Source organism: Falco cherrug, chromosome 4 (genome assembly GCF_023634085.1).
Source record: "Falco cherrug isolate bFalChe1 chromosome 4, bFalChe1.pri, whole genome shotgun sequence".
Classification (NCBI taxonomy): Eukaryota; Metazoa; Chordata; class Aves; order Falconiformes; family Falconidae; genus Falco; species Falco cherrug.
This window is the reverse complement of record NC_073700.1, coordinates 69,531,001-69,552,240: the sequence shown is the minus strand read 5'-3', so window position 1 is coordinate 69,552,240 and position 21,240 is coordinate 69,531,001. Positions and strand designations below refer to the sequence as shown.

Genomic DNA, 21,240 nt, shown 5'->3' with positions numbered 1-21,240 from the left:
TTCTCTCAAAATTCACAGGGGAAACTCTTAACAAACAAGGATGTGACCAATGAGGCCTATTCTAATTTGCTTTCTGCCACCTGGGTGATACAAAAGATCTGCCAACCTGAGGACTTCTATGAGGACAGCTCCCTTACTTCACACCATCATCCCGCCTCCTACAACTGTGTTTTCCAGGAAGGTTTTGACCAAAAAGAAGTGATTGACAGATGAACACTTTCAGTTGCCCCTTGGAACCTCAAGCCATTGAATACAGAGTCAGAGAATCATAGAATGGTTTGGGTTGGAAGGAAGCTGAAAGATCATCTAGTTCCAACCCCCCTGCCATGGGCAGGGACACCTTCCACCAGACCAGGTTGCTCAAAGCCCCATCCTGCCTGGCCTTGGATGCTTCCAGGGATGGGGCATCCACAGCTTCTCTGGGCAACCTCTTTCAGGGTCTCACCTCCCTCACAGTGAAGAACTTCTTCCTTATAGCTAATCTACATCTACCCTCTTTCAGTTAAAAGCCATTCCTCCTTGTCCTGTCACTACAGGCCCCTGTAAAAAGTCCCTCTCCAGCTTTCTTGCAGGCCCCTTTAGGTACTGGAAGGCTCCTATAAGGTCTCCCCAGAGCCTTCTCTTCTCCAGACTGAACAACCCCAAATCTCCCAGCCTGTCTTCACGTGAGAGGTGCTCCAGCCCCCTGATCATCTTTGTGGCCTCCTCTGGACTTGTTCCAACAGGTCCATGTCCTTCTTACGTTGGGGGGCCCAGAGCTGAATGCAGTACTCCAGGTAGGGTCTCATGAGAGTGGAGGAGAGGGGGAGAATCACCTCCCTTGACCTGCTGGTCATGCTTCATTTGGTATAGCTCAGGATATGGTTGGCCTTCTGGGCTGCAAGCACAGATTGCTTGGCTCATGTTGAACTTCTCATCAACCACAGAGCACAGAGCTTCTTGTCAATATAAAGCATCTCTAAGGCTTCCCTTGCCCTTTCTTAAAGCTCAGTGAAATGGCTAGGACAGAATTATTGCCTGCAAGGTTTCTGACTTATACCCACAGCTGGCAGAGTCTGAAAAGCATGAGTCAAGCACTGCTTTACCAATAGGTTTGGTGTGACACGTCCACTAAAGCAGAGCAGAGTTCAGTCTCCACATTCACTTTGGCCTTATCTTTTTATTTTCTTTTAAGATTGTCATTAACAGCATGTGATCTATTCTGCTTAGGTTCTCATAGGGTGACCCATGATCTTGAAATGTCTTCATTAAAGACAGGATTACTCTGCTCCTAATTCAGGTATCTGGAAGTTTAGACATCTAAATCTATACATCCTGGGCTCCCTTCATAATCAATTGAGAAAACAAGATAGATCATACAAATCGTCTGTTTCACCACATCAGAAATCTACAGCAAGTAACTTACACCTAGACTTCTAACTGTGAGAAATCTGAATTTAGGTGAGATGACTCCCAGCTTTAGAAATGAGATAAATATTTTCTTCCTCAAAGCCTCACTGAGCACTCAGAAAGAGATTACTTTCAGTCACATTTACCACAGGCGTGTAAGAAGCAATGATCTTGACTATTTTCCATTAGTAACACCCTGAACTATCCGCGCAGGCTCTGTCTCACACAAACATTTAACACAATTCTCCTTGGTACCACTCCAGGATAATTAGCTTGCACATTTACTCAAAGGTTTAATTTTCATCCAGGTGAAATATATTTAAGAAGAGATTTCAAAAGATACAAGCAATCTAATATGTCTTCCCACTTACATAATGAAAAAAATATTGGCAACAAGTTTTTGTGGATTTTTTTTATAAAGACATTACACTGGATGATTAATAGGGCTCTACACTCTAAATTTCTTGGAGCAGAAATATAAATTTACCTGTAGGGTTTACCCACTGAATAATGAAAACAATTGGATTTCATGTGTGTGAAGTTCATCATGATCAAGAATAAAGTCTCAAAGAACCTCAACAAAACCATAACTTGCATTCGATACTGGAGGAAGGATAGCAGCTGGGATAGGCTACACTAACAGTAACTTTGAAGGTGATCTGAACAGCTACATTTTGAAAGGCACTGAGGGAACAAGGTGGATGGCATTAAAGCCAAAGGGGAGAAGACATTTTCCAAGTTAATGAATTATGAGGATTTGAACAAAATTTTTGCTAGCTCATACAGTAAAGAAAATCTGAGACTTTGAAACATCACATGGACGCAACTGACTTATGAAATGGATATGTGTTTTCAGAGACATGGCTACAATACACTGCTGCAACAGAAATTGAAATGACAGAAAACCCAAGCAGAACTATATACTCTGGCATACAAATTAACACATATTACAGATATTTTTTCAGTTAAGAAAAACCATGATGCTCAGATGAAAACAGAGCAAATATGAAAATAAATTACTTTTCAGTTAATATCTTCAAAAAATGAAACTGCAGAAGCAATGTCTCTCACATAGCTTTGAAACCGAAAATTATTACTTCTATGTGCCTTAGCTGCAGCAAATTGATTCATAACATAACCAAGATTGCTGTACTTAAAAAATAGTATTGCAGAAATTAATTGCAGGTGTTGGCAGAATTTAGATACATGTATCTGCAGTTATAAAGACTTCTTCTTTGAAATTATATACTGTTCAATAATTATGATACCTTTTGCTACATGACCATGCTCTACCATCTCCATCATGAACATAATAATTAAAGTGAAAATTTTGATGTGCCAGTTTGGATGCTGACACCCTAATGCGAAGCTTCATTGTTTTGCAGCCTACCTTCTGAGAAGTACTTCAATATATGAATATGCTGGTCAAGGAAGTGTCAGTATGGCATCTACATCATCTGTTAACCTATTCTGACTACTAGGTAAAGTCAAACCGATATATAAAGTACAGGCTATGAAATTATCCTCAGTAGATCAGCAGCAGTAAGAACATCGGTGGAGTGGTAACACATCAAAATGCTGTACTTACAAGCAACATACACTTGAACCGATACCATTTTGGGTTTCTTTTGGGTTTCTTTTCTAGAGAACAGCTAAGAATAAAGGACCTCAAGGGTGTAGGTCAGAACACAGACTGTCATGGTTCTCATGGCAGGCAATTAGAAGTACAGTCCAAGCTTAAGTAGCAACACTCAGAGGACAACTAGTAAGTACTGTTAAGCTGGAGACTTGCAAATGAGTGGAATGATACGGATCGCTTCCCAGTAAAGACTGGAAAGCATGCCTTCCCTTTCCCAGAATCGAATGTACACCAAAGGGAAGACTGCAAGCTCCAGGGCACACCCACATTCAAAATAATCAAGTGCCAGGTCACTGATATATTTGTAAGAGGTGCTTTGAATACCTTGCAAAGCAAGCCAACAGTGCTGAACCAACTGGATATCAAATACAGTAAACTGGCGAACATCCACATCACATACCCTGCAGGGACAGTAAAGGTACATTTGCACTGAAGCACTGATGGTTTTGTGTATCTGTTAGCTTTAAAGCTGCCTTCCTGAGCTGCTTGGTAACCACACCACTGACCATACTGCACCCATTGCTATTGCCAGGATAACCTGTGATAATAAACTTTAAACTGGTGTAGGTATATCTACCAAAGATCTACAATATAATTTGAAGATTTCACTTATTTTTTATTCTTTTTCTTCCTTGTTCTTTACTAAAAGCTCCATCTCGCAGGTTTGGAAGTGCCTCAAATTCAGGCTAGCCTATCCAGTTCCAGGGAAAGCCAGAGTTCTGCAATGAGGAAGTTGGCTTTGGACAGAGAAAGACAAACAATAAACTTACTGACAGCAAGGTACTCCTTATCATCTGACCTGTGGTAACACCTGTGTATGTTTCTTCCCTGCTGTAAAAGCAAGGCAGAACACTCCGCTTAAGCAACTCTCAAAGCAACAGGCAGTTATTAAACCTAATAATACAATCATCTGTTCATACATTCAGTAATTTCTTGTGTACCAGGACTCCTGTATGCCTTCTCTGTATTTAATCCAAAGAAGGTAAGGTATCTTGAAATAGATACTAGAAAATTCATCCCCTCTAAGAACTGCTTCCATGGAGATTCTCTGGTATCTAATAAAGTATAAACTGCCATTGAAGCTTTTCTTTTCCCAGTCAAGGGATTTGGAATTGATCTCTTGGGTGTATTCTCAGACATCAACAAAGGTGAACTCTCAAGCAATGTTAATGCAGTTAACACAGGTTAATACAGATTATACCTGCAACTAAGAACCTATTTGCTAAGGGCAAATATTAAAAGCTGTAAATTCTTTACACTCCTTTATTTTGCTGGAAGCATGTGCTCAACACTGTACTTCCACATATTACTAAGTTCTGTAGATATACAGAATAAGATATCTCAAATATTTTCAAATAAAAAAACATGACTGCACACATGATCTACCCCTGTAGTTTTATTGTGGGTAGCTTTCTTTAAAATCTCTAAACAGAGATAGGATTTCAGCTTTATTGGCATGAACATGAAGTAACTCTACAGGAAAAGGGCCAAACTGTTGTAAATTGCACCAGAATTCAGAACAGCTGACTTCGCTAATAAGGCTTATAGACAATAAATTATTTCATATTTTCCTTTCTGGTTTAGCAATTGAGTTTTACATATTTTCTAAGTATTGGTTTGATGAGTTATTTTGTTTAAGGATGAGGCAGTAAGATTGCAGCACCACACATAACCATATGGCACAAACATCACCTGTATACTTAAAAGATCAGCAAGAACTGAAATCAAGAACATGCAATACCAAATGTTTTGAATCATATATAAATCTGAAACACAATATATCCTAAAAAATTAGGTCAGTTTTTAGAGAGTATAGTCTGAAGTTTCTTTGTACTGTAACTTCTTTTTATTCTGTAAAATAATATTTAAAACATAGAAATAAAATCTGCATATGTTCCAGGACGAGAAAAGGCACTAGCAATTTCATAAGGCTGTTCAGTTGTGTGAGGTGAGGTTCAGACCACATACTCTCCAGAGATGGGAGGCAAATAAAATGTAAAACTTACAACAAAAGAACAATTTAGGAAGCATATTTTCCAGAACTGCTGTAATCCTATTCAGGTATTCTTTTTGGACTGCCAGGACACATTACTAAGGGTGTCCACTTTTTTTGATAATCATGTATAATAATGTGATAAAATTCCAAGCCCTAACTCTTGGAATAGATGGGCTTCTTTCCTTCCTCAGCTCTCAGAAGATCACTGTAAGCTAAAGTGTATAGGGAAAATCTTCCTCCTGTTACTTAAATGCATACACACCACAACAGCAGAACCAGATGTCATGTTTCCCAGCATTAATGTTCTCACAGGGTATCAGCATGCCAGTTGGGACACTACTAGATCCATATGCACCACCTTACCTTCTTTTTTAAATTGTGTTGTAAAGTAATGTACAAAAGTAAATGAACACTATGAAAAATTATAAAGTGAATTTGTAGCTCCATACTAAAAACCCTGTCCCTTGGGGGGTTCTGCAAGCACAAGCGAAAACAGCTTTCTCTAGACTAAGCACGAAGTACTGACCTTCTGACCCTGACTATCAGCAGTGCCTAGGATTTGGTGATGAAAGGAAGGTAGGAGAAGAATCTCCAAATTTGTCAAATAGTCACAGGCTGAGAAAACAGATATATAGGTGTAAGCAAATTCACAAAAGATGAGACTGATAAAACCATCAAATGCTTAGTGTCTCCCAGCAATGTGAAGTCTACTGTATCACTGACTCTCACAACTCAGTAGTGCTCTCTTTCACACCACCATGTTTAGTCCCTTGGCTAATGACAACTTGGAAACTTTCCACAATGCACATATCCTTTGTGAGTTTTCTTGCAAGGTTATTTTATAGTATCCCTTCTCTATTTAAATATTCTAACTTCTATCAAATGAGAAGGGAAAAGAATTTTGTATTTGTCATACAGGTAAGTACTGCAGTAATAGAGTACTTCTTGTTATTGCTATATTCCTTTAAAGAAACCTTTTTGTTTTATGCCTTACAGCACCCCTGGGGTGTGGCACTGCATGAACATTGCTCATGCTATGATCTGTCTTCAGAAACAGCATTTAAGAGATGCCAGTAAAAAGAGAATCATAGAATTCCTTGGGAAAATTAGAACCCTCCAGCTTCTTTTGATTAATTTTGCCCAATTTCAGATCTCCATATAAACCCCCCCAAACTAAATGGTATTATTAGCATTCAAATAAGTAATCAAGGTGATATTCTTCCAATGCATAAACATGTCATGGTACTTTCAAACTTGTCAGATCTTATTTGTACAACAGGATTAGCAACCATTATGTTCTGGACCTTTCTTATGCGTAAGAGCCTATCTCCCTGGCACTGTAAAAATCTGTGAGGCAGGCTGAAAATACAGACTACGGTTTCTCCTAATGATGACATGTAGTATTGCTGCAAATGTCATAATTTAGTAGTTGTTTGCTGTATTTTGGCAGAATATGAGAGAAAACATTTCACTAAGATTAAACTTCAATTTTTTAGGCTTCGTAACAAACCACTGCTTTACAACAAATGCTGTATCCAGGGGAACTTCAGAATCTCATTCTTTGAAAAGGCAACCTCTTGAATGCTTTTAATGAAATCCCTTGATGATCTGAATCTGTTCTAAAACTGACCAACTTTAAAAACATCCCTGGTCTCAAATGTTAAAGATGTTCCAGAAACCTGGATTGCTTAAAAATACCAAAGAATTAAGCTCACCACAAAAAATATTTAAAAACTTCAGAAAAAAGAACTTCAGATCTAAAACTCCATTTGTACATAGTAGCTGTATCCCCTGTAACATACTGTAATCTAAAACATTTATTGCAAATTGGAAAACATTTTTCAAAAGAAAACATTACAGCTTGTTAGAAAAATGTGACCCTTGGGGAGACAACTTTCTCCAGAGAGATTAGAAAATACCTCTTGTGGAGTTCGCATTAGATCGGAAGTCCAGAAGAACAGAGTACCAACCGACAATACAGGAAAACTGTAGATTTTTTTTTTGGTTAGTAAAAAGAATTCCACAGCTGAAAATCACAGATTAGTATAAGGGAAGATAATACCTAAGCAGGAAACAATAGATAAAAATGAAAAGTATCTTGAGAAGGCAATTAGTTACTTGCTTTAATAAGCCCCATAAATGTCTTAAAACAATATTTTTATATTGCTGGAAAGCTATAGCACAGCTCAGTACCACTCTGCCTTCGCTGCCACATCTGTTCTTGTTCTGTCCCCATGGCAATCAGGCCGCTTCCTACTCAGTTCTCCCTCCACCGAGCTGTTTGGTTCCCCCAAATCTTTCATATGTGAGTCACTGAAACACTTGCTCATACTTTAAAAAAATCACTAAGAATTCAGATGGTGCTAACATATTTAAGTGGTGTGTAGGTGTGTTATCTGATGCATACAGTTACAGAGATCATCCCTCTATGACTAAGTTTTACATTACAGATAAACTTGATAAACTGACTATATGCTAGACTTATTACGACCTTTCCTGAACTATGCCCACAAATTAACACCTACTTGTATTATTAGTAACCCTCCAAGCCCCTAAGCAGTGTCCAACAGGAAAATACTGTAAGTTTTAATTAAATAACTTAAACCAGAAACACTTCCTCCTTATACTCAAGACAGCCTTGAGCAAGTGATGAACTTAAGCTCTCAAATCTCACAACTCTGCTGTCAGAGTTCAGTGGAAGCTGTAGATACCTAGAAAGGAGAGCATCTGCCTTCAGACCTGAGAAGTTTCATGACACTGAATTTTCAGGTCACATTTTATTACACATAGTACAGCCTTCTTCAGTTTGCCTTAGAACACTATGAAAAGTAGGTTGGTTCACAAAAATAATTACAGTTGAAATATCCATGCTCCCTCTGATACCTCTGAGGAGCACCCCTCAGATAAAGAAGAGGGGAGTCTGAGGCTTGCACACCAAGCGTGTGCAAATGAGGGTCCCTTGATTATGGGCAGACATCTTTTTCAAGCAATAGCTGTGCTGACTACAGAAGTTACTGCCCACAAGCTGTCCCCAGCTGTTTGTAACTCCCCCTCTGGCAAAGGGCTACTGGCAGGCTAAGCGGCACGTGCACATCTGGGTCAGTAAAAATGAATCCAGCAAGTTGAAGTGGTTCCAATAGAAAGTCTCCTGTAACTGGTCTCATCTGGGCTGAGACAGGTTAGAAGTGCTCAGGAGCAGCTGAGCTGGCAAGTGTGACTGGCAGGAGGGCACTGCAGTTGCTGAGAAATGAACTGGAAACTTGTCATTGTTCCAGCCAGAGCAGATGCAATCAGAAAAGAGACCCATTTCCAGTGTTTTAGTTTTCACACCAAACCACTGTCTGTACCTGATGTAAAGATGAATCTGGCAGGAGAGTTTATTCTCAAAGTTGCCTGACTCATGCTGTTACTCTAATAAACCACCAGCCACAATTTAACCAAGAAACTGCCATCCTTCTCATAACATTTTTGTAAATTGCTTAAAAAAATTCATCAGCTAGTTGCAAGAATAAGCTTTTGGGACAACTTCTGCTACTAACACATTTTCAGCTATTTGTCTGAAAAGCTTTAGTGTCTCTGAGGCTGACATTTTGTGGTAAGACACTACTGCACGTAGAAGTGGATTTTGTTTCTTTTATGAAAACTATTCTATTTTAAAGCAAGCCTTAACACTTGGAAAAATGAACATTTGGACACAATTAGGACTGTGAATTGTAGCATCTCCAAACTTTCTATCCACACAAAGTATGATCTGTTTCCACTGTTCTTCAACTTCTTAACCATCTCAGGTCTTCCTAAGTTTCAGGAAATAACTGAACCATCAGCGATACAGAGAGAGCGATACAGAGAGCGCATCAGTGCCTGTCTAAGACTTGGGAGTACCTTTGGCTTGGAACTATAAAGGACCTTTTACTCGCTCATTTTAGCAAGTTTGAGCATTTCACAGAGCTTTCACTCAAAAAGATAGTACTACTTTAGGATGCAAATGCCATTTTATCCATTCATAGACATGGAAAAGGAGACCAAGATAAAAATCTGGCAATTCTAGGAGTAGATTTGTAATCCCAAATCTCTGATCTTTAGCTTGCCCATAAGACATCTATTTGGCAGCACCATCTACAATCACTAAAACACATTTATCAGAACAGCAACAACTTTAAGGTCCATATTCTTGACACTGGTAGCTTTTGTGGACTAAATTAATGTCATATTTTCATTGCCCATTAGCTTCTAAAAGTATATCATGCTGCAAAATTCTCTGTACAGGTGTTCACTGTCTACAGTGCTAACTGCAAGGCATGCATCTGAAAAAGGCAAAACGAGTATATTTTAGTCTTTGAATGTCTGGTGTAGGCACAACTTCTCTCTAAATTAAATAAACCACATTTTGTCTACACTGAAGATATTTATTTGCATGTCAAATTGCTAATTTGCAGATAATCTGGAGTTCAATCCTGTGAAATTAATGCAGAATTTGGCTTTGAAGTTGATAGGAATTCATTCTACCAGGGAGGCTCCAAGTTGTAATTCTTCTATGGCTACTCAGCATCAAGAAAATGACATGGTCATCATCTAAACTGTATGCATGAAGCAAAATAAAGGGAACTCACAACCCGCCCAAGACAAAACCTGTAAGTACAAAAGCTAATGTGGATTCTCTTTCATCTCAGGACATGCACTTTTCTCAGGAGATCCTAAGTTGTGCTTTCATGACACACAGGCATGGAGGTAAACAATCATTCTAACACTGGTGTAGAGTCTGCGTACAGATATGAATCATTAAATGCAAGCAATATACTTAGTTGTTTCTTTTGTGGTGTTAAATGAATAAAAACATTATGAAGCTACTTGCTTTTTAGGGTCAGGATTATAACATAGTGTTTTCAGATGTAAAGTTCATTCTGATCTTAAAAAAACAAGTTCCATATAGTAAAATTACACTGAATAAGAATAGGTTATCATGCAAAGCAGGAATGTACATTTTACACTGTTCTCTACTCTGATTATAGTCTGATGCCTCATGTTGTTGGGTTTTTTAAGATGTAAGTATTTAGTAATGGTGTATGAAAAGTAAAGCTACACAGCAGAAAAATAAATTATTTTAGAACATTTACCAACTGTCTTTAAACTTACTCATTATAAAATTCCTCTGTTTCCTTACTCTTATAGTAGAAAGATTTAGCAAAACTATCTACTGAGGTGGCTTCATATAGCAAAAACATTCAGATTTCTACTAAACAATGCTTGTTTTGTTGCCTATTTTCAGAATTTTGCAGCACTGATGGTCCTGTTTATGCCAAGATTAATAACCAACATTTGTAAATATATTTTCAAACAACCGGAGGCTGAAGAGGAAACAGACCATGTAAATGGATTTGTTTGTGAACAGACTTCAATGCAACCCTTGCGCATGGATTACAATTCAGAGGTCACTTTTCTATTAGTTATGTTCTGGAAACCATAAATAATGTATTCATTTTAAAGAATCACATGAAATGGCCCAATCCACATAATACTCTGTAAGTTTCCTCCAAGTGACTAGCACACAATACTCCTTTGAAGTTCATTCATATTTTTCAGGATGATTTTCAGCAATGTCTTCTTGACATCAGAAGAAAACAATGCACTTCTAGAATCTGCAATTCAGATACTATATGGAAAACAGACCAGTATTCTGTAACAATCTGTGCTCAAGATGGAATTAACAACTATGATGTATAATCTGAATATCAACAATTAATTACTATCCTCTTTCAGAAGTGCATTCCACAATTTCATAGAATTATAGAATAGATTAGGTCTTTAAAGGTCATCTAGTCCAAGCCCTCTGCAATGAACAGGAACATCTTCAACTAGATAAGGTTGCTCATTCACCTTCAATGTTTCGAGGGGCATCTAGAACCTCTCTGTGTAACCTGTTCCAGTGTTTCATCACCCTGATCATGAAAAATTTCTTCCTTATATCTAGTCTGAATCTAGCCTTTTTTAGTTTAAAACTGTTACCTCTTGTTCTATCACAACAGGCCCTACTACAAAGTCTGTCCCTATCTTTCTTATAAGTTCCCTTTAAGTACTGAAAGACCACAATAAGGTCTCCCTGAAGGCTTCTCTTTTCCAGTCTGAACAACCCCAACTCTCTCAGCCTTTCATCATAGAAGAGGTGTTCCATCCCTCAGATCATTTTTGTGGCCCTCCTCTGGACCCCCTCCAACTGGTCCATGCCTTTCCTGTGCTGAGGACTCTAAAGCTGGATGCAGTACTCTGGGTGGGGTCTCAAAGTTATTCAAAATAACAGGGTTTATTATAACAGCATTATTTCAAAATAACAGAGATGACTGATTTTCTGTCACTTTAGTCCACACAGGAATAACCAAAGAAATCACAAAAGCCTTAAGCAAAAGTATCAGTCTCACTCTCAGTTTAGCTCTGCATGAGTTTCAGTGAAAAAAAGTTATGCCACCAAGTTCACTTGTCCTTCCCCAAAACCTGAGGTTTACTATCATTCTTACATTGCAAAATATAGTAATTAAGAGAATTAAATAGATACCTATAGATAAGGATATGGGAATACTAAACGTTTCACAAGAACAGGTAGCAATGCATGTAGAAAGCACACCGGTCTGCCTAATAAAAGTATGTGGTGTTTTTCCTCTCTTCCATCAGCCCCCACCATTAGTTTCAACAATGACTTAGCCTGATTCTTTCAATTATTAGCTTTCATCACCTGTCCACTAAAGAATTCTTAATTCACATGCATTTACTGTCTCTTCTACTGACAGGCTGCTGAGAACTTCTCAAGAAATTCTACAGACTCTGCACACTTCCTCTAAACCGCCACTTAAGTTTTTCCAATTCCATGTCAAAATTGAGCTTTGCTTTAAAGATCACATTTGGCATACCTACCAAACAGGAGTAGGTGGTATTATTGCATCTATTAGTAGGGGATTAGACCTGATGAGCCAGAACATCCTCTTCTGTCTCAAGCTCTACTTCAACCTTTACCTTTATCAGCCTGCCCTAAATCATCTCTTCCACGCTGAACAAAAAGATCTGATTATTGTTTGTGAACTCTCTACTCTTCTGCTGTGGTTTTTTACTAATGGTTCTCACGCTACAGTATTTTACTAATGGTTCTCACACTATGTTTTTTTACTAAAACATATCCCACTCAACTCTTTTCTTCATGACATCCACATCCTTCTATTCCTTTGTTCACTCTCACTTTTGGTTCATCCTCAAACATTCAGTCATGTCTAGTCCTATCCATTAATTTGTAAACACCCTAGTAAAACACCCTCCTGGTTCCTCTGTGGTACTTCCTTCTGTATTTTTCCTAATTAGTTCTTTAATCTGCTAAAGTTATCAATATCACAAACATATTAAAGAATGTCTGGATCCATGTTTCTTACCTCTCTTGCTGGTGTCATACTCTCCTTAGATGACATTCCCAAGCCAAACTTCTTCCTCCATTACTTTACATCCTTGACTTCAACCTACCATGTTTCTGAAAATAGTTTTGAATTCTATCAATCTGAAACTCTCACCTCTTTTCAACTTCAGAACTCTGGTCCCCTGTAGAGAAGCACTCAGGAAAAAAATTAGTATGGTGAAAATTGAATATATTAAATTTTATTCACCCAGTTTTAAACTAAAAAATCTCTGCAGTCAATTCCAATGTTCCTAACATGTTGTATTAAAATCCAGTGTCTTAAAACTTAATATATAAGAAGCTGCCAAATTCTATCAGTTCTTACGACAGTGTTTCCAGAATACATTTCCCCTAAACTCGGCACTCAGCTTTCCATACCTGCATCATATTTCACGAAGACTATTATAGTGCTTCCTGGTCTACCCACTATACTTACTGCCTCACTATTCTTGAGTTCATTCAAGAAAGTATGTGTTTTCTCTTCTCTGCCTCTTAAAACTCAGAACTGCTACTTCTCACTCAAATTTTCATCACCAGATTTTATTTTCCTCTCCATCTACTTCCTGACTCTTACCCTTAAGTCTACATGATACTTCCATATCTGTTTATTTCTAACTCTCACCTCAGTGCTTTCTTTTAATTTTCCTGCTGTGCTAGAAGCTTATAAAGTCACCATACAGCCTCTAATGAAATCCCCACTTAAATAATCCCCTTATTTTGAGCTCATTTAAATATATAAAATTAAAATGAGAACAAGTATATCTTATCACCTGTAAGTCTAAAAGAAACAAGATTCTCCAAAAATCTTATTTCTAGGGAGGAAAACTTCATCTTCCAGTCATGATTCTTTTCCATTTCACAATTATTTTTAATATAATTGTTACTGATTAGGAAGCCTTAAAAATCTGAGTTAGAAGATTACCAAGTGCTTCTTCGTGAATTTTCTATTTCTCAATTTACAGATACAAAACTTTGTTTACAATTAAGTGCACCTAATTTTTTCTTTATTGATCTACACCTGAGCCTGTAAGTTTCTACCCACACATGTAAACTCCTTAACTTCCTCTAATGTACCATTTTAGCATTCTAGTGATAAAAAAACTAAAGAAATGGAAAAATACAGTTCAATTTCTAAAGTAAATAAAAATATGCTTTCAGACAAGGCTTTACCTCCAGTTTCAGTTGCAGGAATTCTGTTAAAGGTCTAAGAACTAATACTGATGTCTGTAGAACATAAACAATGTAACCATATTTATTCTTTTTAGGCTATGGTTTCCTTAGTTGGATTCCACTTTGTTGCCTCTAAAAATAATAATCAAATTGTATTTTCCCACATTACCTGTATATATACTAAATTCAGTAATCTTTCAAGATAATGGAACAAGACACCACTTGTAAAACACAGGAAAGTTTCTCATAAAAATGTCCAAGCTTAGGCACATATGTCAATACTTTGCAAACCAGATAAAACCATCCTAACCATGGAAGTACAAGCAGCCACTCATTAATATCCAAAGAATCTAAATGTACTTGTATGAATAAGTCTAAAAAAGAATTTACATGCCCAACTTTCAGCTACTTAACAGGAAAGCAGATCTTAACATACTAATTGTCTAAATTCTGGAAGATGATGACAGGTTTGCAAAACAAAGAGCCATGTAAAGCTGGCCATATTTGCATGGCCATATTTGTTGGTCATGTCCTTCTCCTGTAATCATGTTTGTATGCCAGACATCATAGTACAACATTTTCCACTGATACTTTGCAGTTAAGATATACTTTCACTGATGCCAAGACCTGACTTTGGGTCAAAATTACAGCCCATTTTTGCTACCCGATTAAACCAAGATATCCTAATTTAAATTACAACCTCTAAAAATTGACTAACCTTTCAGTATTGAAGTTGGAATGACACAATTCAAATCCCATGAGTTTGAGCTGAAATTAGTTGTTGGATTTAAACAGCTGGAGGGGGGGAAGGGAGACATATCTGAAGGAAGTATATTGAGAGCAGCAGGACTCCCTTTAGGAGAGAAACAGAGAACATTAAGTAAAAAGAAGCAGGATAAATAATGTGAGAAGAAGAGTGTCTATAAAATGAAAAAGGGATAAAAAGAGAGAGCAGTAATAAGTCTTATAGAATGTGGAACAGAAAAGACAAAGGGAAGCAAAGGAGTGGAACTGGTGATACTCCAAGACCTTATGTAGAGTCTTACCTCTATAAACTGTAATTATTTGCCTCTGATTAAAATGTAAAACTGTAAGAGGTATGTTATTACAGAACAAACTGATCTGGGGAAAGATCTGGGAGTCTCATATAAGGCTGGGATAGAGTCACTCAAACTAGTAATAGAGAGTTCCTCAAGTGTTCTGACTATGGCTATGTTGACAAGGGTACACGCTCTAAAACCTGCAATTGGACGGGACACAACAATCACTCAAAACACAAAGGACAGCAGGTAGTGGTACTGGTACTTCAGTCAGCATTACATTTATGCATATCTCATTGAATGAATCCACAAATATTAATGTAATTTCAAATTTATACTACAGTGTCATTCAGCTCCTCAAGATCAGGCAGATATGAAGCACTGTTCCAAGCACTAAATCAAGCACAGTTTCCAGCTCTAACTACATGATACCTGTTTGGAAGCACTTGTAAGAAAAAATGGATTTATTTTCTGAAAACTAGATGTAAGCGTTAGTTCTAGGGAAGGTGCTACCCTCCTGCTAGAACATGAGGCTAAGATCCAGAATATGCACAGCCATTAAATGCTAGGATCATCTAAGGACTTAGTCTTCATCATTGCACCCTTGCATAACAAAACTGGTGGTGTAGTTTCAGCTTGATAGTCTTCATCATTGCATCCTTGCATAACAAAACTGGTGTTGTAGTTTCAGCTTGATATTACACCCTTTTATTTTATTTCCTAATCAACAATATGAAGATTTCCACACTTTTGTGGTATACATCCCCTGCGACTCATCCGTTATAGCTTAGTATGGCTAATAAGAGTTGACTTGTCACCAAGGAAATACATTTTAGAACCAGGGTATCTTCATACTGGATAGGAGATTAATACAACAGGAAAAGCATGTGCATTACCTATATGCTAGGTTCAAAATAAAAAACAATTTAAATAATTCCACTATTTGCCAAGCAGTATTATTGAAGTGCTAACATTACTACACCAAAAAAAATGAGTGTAATTTACATGTGCCTTTGAGACAAACTTTGTATTTTATTTTATTAATTAGTTCTGTAATACTGCTAAATAGCTAGAAATTGTATAATATTAGTATTGCACATGCCCTTCATAGACCTGACTAATCCTTGAAAGAGAAGTCCCAGGACTCCTGACCAAATGGCTACAAAAGGCTCTCATACATTTTTCTTCCATGATGGAAAAAATACAGACGGGATTTGTGAAAGTTATGAAAAGTTTATGGTCACTGGAGCCAGAGCAAAATGCCGACCAACCAACCTGTGTCTGTGGAAAGGACGTAGCTATTGTGAGAACTACTGGACTCAGCAAGCTGCATTTGTGCTCTGAGAAAAACTGTATTATTGTTCCATTTACTTAGTGTACTTCCTCAGACATTTCTAGGACAACTTACTTGTAGAAACATTCCCTCATCATGCAGTGTGCACTACAAGGTGGAATACAAATGTATAGCTTATGCAAATAGAAATTGTAATCACACAGTCTAAAAAAGGCTGGTCATCTCACTATCATTGCCTCACTGAAACAAGTAATTATTGCATAGTTTCCTCTGCAGATAACAGGATTTGGTTTAATGGGTTATTTAATTTTCTTATAAAACACTATCATCATCTTATGGTATATTTTGCCACTATGTAAACTACATGCTATGAAGATGAAAGCATTTCATTTACTTAGCATTAAAAATTCAGAATAAGACATAGACGTATCATCTTGCAGTTCTGCCAAACCATGTGAGAGTGGGGGTGGAAAATGAAGTAACATGAAATTAACTTGACAGAACTGTTGAGGATTTTGAGAACAAACAACATGCTGACATTTTACATGATGGAAATTTGAATAATATTCTGTCCAAAAATGAAGACAGACTAAATAAAAAAATACAGCTTGAGGATGCTCCATATCCTCATTCATAACATACATGAAGTATAAAGGGACATGAGCAAATATTTTGAAAGAAAATCTCACAGGATTTTCAAACAAAAATATTTTTCATACTTTTTTTTTCTTATATTTTTCTTATAATTTGGGTGTGTGTGGTATGTGTGTGATAAATTTCCCACATACAGAAGTACACTATTTATTATGAACATACGACCAGAATCTACACAAGTTGTTGACTTACGTGGTAACTTTTCAGTCTAACAAAATCGACTTTCATGGAGATGAACCTTTCTGAATTTCTGCTGAGATTTTTAATGTGCTCCACAAGGTCAGCACAGAACTTGTAGCCACCTTTGAGGACACAGAGAACCACAATATCATTGTCTCCAATGTCTTGCATAATATCTTTGGCCAATCGTTCTGTCCTGGGGCAAAAAAATTAAGGATAAAATAACGTTAGATGCAGATTCTCTATGTTCATGGTGTGCTTTCCATGTGGTTACAAAGAAACTCTATGGTGAGTATACAGCTTGACTAACGGCCTGTTTAAGTATTTTGACTTGACTGGGTTTGGATCAAGTTCACAGTAGGCAGATATAGAGTGATGGATGCAAGATGCAAAGCATGTGAATCAAACTGGTTAACCTTAAATGCATAAATTCCCGTTACAGAAAAGGGAGTAACACATCTCAGAGTATGTTGAATTCATAAGCATTTCAGAGACTTTGGAGCAAAGAATGTAACTTATCCTTCCATTTTACCTCACAGGAAAAATCAACATAAAATATTCCTGTACAATCCCCTAATTTGTTATGTTAGTTACTATGCAAGAACAATAAATTAAGTGAAAGGTAGGCAAGAGAACTGTTAGAAATATTTCATACTGATAGGCTTTGGAAGATGCTACCCCTACAATTTAATAAAAATATACACAAATACTATAAAGAAATATACCATTGATCAAAATTTTATAAAAGGTACACATTATCACTACTTCATACAGCAAAAGAGTGCAAAGAGCTCAGTGACTTGTTCCAAGGTCACACACATGAGAATAATCACGGTTATACTCCAATGGAACCAGAACTGCAGGGTTCCCATATCTGTCTTCTCTACAACAATTCTGCATTTCAACCACAATGTGGCAGATGATTGAAACCAAAAAACGTAAATTTCCACCATGCAATAGTACATAAATTTTCAAGATAAAAATAATAAACATGAATGCTTATCTTAAGTAGCTTTGCTTTCTAAAGAACAAGGTAGATGGCATTTCTAGACCTAAAAAAGGGTACCAGGTAATTTCTAGATTTAAAGCAGATATCATCAGAATACTGAACAATGTCATTTCATGTTTTGAAGAAAAACAGCTCAGTGCATTATTTTCTGTAAACACTTATGCTGGAAAGTTCTTTGATTCTAATTCTCTCTGAATTAGATCAGTAGTTTCAATGAGAGTCGATCTCCTGCCAGGATGCAATTTTAAATAAACCTGTAATTTATCTCACCTCTTTCATGATTACATTTGTTGGGGTTTTATTTCCTCTACCCACTGCAATATGAGAATCCATTTGCCACTACATAAATACACTGAACTTTAATGAAATCTACACATGCATGTACCAGAGAAGAATAAGCTCTAAAACTGAAGATAATATATTAGTTATGAGCAAAAGCTTGTGCTTCATTTTCACATCTTTGTACTTGTAATGTTCAAGTAAATTCCACACAGCAGTAATTAATATTTTTTAGATTTGAAAAATAGATTGTATGATGTGATCATCTTGTTTGACCTCAAATACATTATCCCTTTTACTGATGTAAGAATGAAGAAGTAAAAGACTTTCTCTTACTTTTCTGAAGACTAGGAAAATAGTCTTTTATCATATTTTATCAAGTCTGAGAATAATGGGGAAGACCTCTCATTATGAAGAAACACTTCTCTGGTGATTTTAATTTTTTTTTATAGTCTTCCTCAGATTGTTTGAGGAGCTGAAATTTCCAAAAATTCCAAAGACCACTTTCTATTTTAAAAGAGTATGAACTCCAGCATAGACAAAAATGTACTAATTTAAATTTCTAAATAAAAACATACCAGTTTTTTAATCTATGTTTATTGCTACCAAGCGACAAGAATTTTCTTAAGTGCTGAGCATTCTTCCTACATGAAAATTTTGTGTGATCACAATATATTCAGTTCTAAATTCTTTTTCCATTAGAAGAGAATCAGCCTTTTCAGTTGAAGTTTAAGGAAAAACAGTGGAGTTCATTCTAGTGGAGTACAAAAACAACACTACAGTTCAATGCTTACTTCAAACAAATTTATGTTGAATTCTATGAGAACTGAAGTTGTAACATACTTATTTAAAAAAGAAGAATTAAAAGTAAATTGACTCTAACCAAAAGAGATGAAAAATTCAACACAATGATAACTGAAAATGCAATGAAAGAAAGCTTGTGTTTAAAAAGCAAATACAGGTGTCATAGTGATGGATATTTACAATCTTTCCAGGAGTTCCAACAATTTCAGTACTTGCAACCAGCTGTTTAAATGTGGTAGGTAGAAAGCTGAAGGCTGAAAATATCCCATGAAATTCCATGCAGATATTCCCAATAAATACATTGAAAATTATGATTTCTATTTTGTAGCTTTTTAATAAGATTTTTAACAGCACGTCAAAATAGTAACCAAGCATGAACACTGAGTTGCGCTACCACAAATACCAAAGCAGCATTGAATGCCTACACTGAGAGCACATGAGAACTACTACAGGGTAAGGAATGAGGGATGATCAAGCTTTCCCACTGCCACCCTCCAAATCTAGCATCTGGACCCAACAGTCCACGACACGCTATTTGGTTGTGCCGAATGGCAGAAGTCAATGGTGTAGCCAGGAACTATTAGGTTAACGGGCATTAATGATTTGTACTAGGAAGTGTGAAAGTTGCACATAACTGAATGTAGTTTTTTCTCCTTTTTATATCAAACCCACATGACATAGGGCAAGTGGGATATTCAAGTATAACTATATACAAAGTTTTGTACTTGTCTTTTCACTTTCAGTTCAACTCTCTTGTAGTTTACATTCCAATACCAATTTCACTATATGATCACACTCTCCTTTTTGTGGGACCATTATCTCATTCAACGCCCAAATCAGAAACGAGGTGAAAGAAATCAGACAGGCAGTTGCAAAGGCAACTTCAAGTCTAGCATTTCCCAACCTTCAAGCATTTTTTTACTTTTCAAATTAAATAAATAAAAATATTTATATAATTTCTAATATAATATTTTAGGACAAATGTTATACACACACTGTCTGTGGATGACAGGCTTTATAAAAAAGAGTAATACTAGTGACCAAAGAATTTATCTAGTAACATTCAAACTACACATACCTGTCAACAATAATGCCATGAGGTATGAGCACATATTCCAGATCTCCATAGTAGTGCTGAGGATAAGTGAACAAATCCAGACTGTATCCAGGCCAATTGTCTGAAATCTGAATATCAAATAGCAGTGTTAAGAATACTTCATGGTGTTTGACAATACATAACGGATATAAAATCAGTGTTCTAGTACACTCTATTGGCTGAATTAATTATATGACATGCTCTCTTCCAGTTACAACTTACTATTTCACTTTTCCTACTAATTACTTTACTTCTCAGTATATCTCAGAAATTAAATGCTACATTTTTTCCCCCCACCGAACGTGGGAAATTTCACCTGAAATTACAAACAACTAGATAGAAAGAGTAAATATTTAATAGTAAACTAGTGGCAAGTCTAAGTTTCTTACTACTTTCAAACTCATTATGCAGATGTAGGATTATCAGCTAGAAGAGATTTTCCAATGGGAGACAGACAGTGGGATTAGAAGCCATAAAATTGTACATTAAAATTGTACATTTTTTGTTTAGAGGTATTTTGAAGTTGCACATAAATAAATAATTATTCTACAGATGAAACAGCACATAGGGATAATAAACTATGTGGTTCATGGATAGCATCTGTACAAATCAGTGGAAGACTGTACTTCCTGCCACAGGTGAGGTTCTTAGTTTGGGTAAGTTTACAAAATGCTTACATCTCACCTCACTATCAGCTAGCCTGTAAGTTGATACATTTACAGCAAACATATTTTACAGGTTTAATTATGTTAGTTTCATAGTATTAGAATACAACAATTAGGAGATCCCACAGTATATGATGGCATTAGAGATTGAGCAGGGCAAAAATCAGCCAACTTATAAAGACTTCAGAAAGGTATGAAGATGAAAAGTCATCAGCACAAGAACTAAACAAACTCCAAACCAACAATTTTCACAATTCCTTATGAAAGACAAGACCTGCAGGTTCACAACGTATCTTGGAATCATTACAAAGCTTTGCTTCAATATTGGTTCAGGATAAAAAGCGACACCTAATAAGTTTTCTTTACAGTCATGTTCCTCAGGTCACATATTGTCTTTCTTCTTTCTACAGCTTGGCCACATGAACCTTGAGCAGAAGGATAAATGGCAAGAAACCTGCCTTTGTGAAGTGCACATCTTAACGACATTTCTGCTAAATATAGCCTTTAATGGACCATCACTGAAATTAACCTCTGCTTACAATTTCATGTAGTAGAGCAACAAACCATGCCTCAAAAATATCTAGGCTAACACAACA

General features: G+C 36.6%; 1 protein-coding gene across 2 annotated transcripts in view; it reads right to left on the bottom strand.

Annotated features, from left to right (window-relative positions):
- PRTFDC1 (phosphoribosyl transferase domain containing 1) overlaps positions 1-21,240 on the bottom strand; it is a 49,151-nt gene that overhangs the window by 23,689 nt on the left and 4,222 nt on the right. For both annotated transcript variants that reach the window (XM_055706992.1, XM_055706991.1), the window contains exons 2-3: positions 19,962-20,068; positions 16,804-16,987 (exon numbers count right to left, since the gene is read on the bottom strand). In XM_055706992.1, the coding sequence (XP_055562967.1) occupies positions 16,804-16,987; positions 19,962-20,068 (291 nt within the window). The remainder of the gene's footprint in view (positions 1-16,803; positions 16,988-19,961; positions 20,069-21,240) is intronic.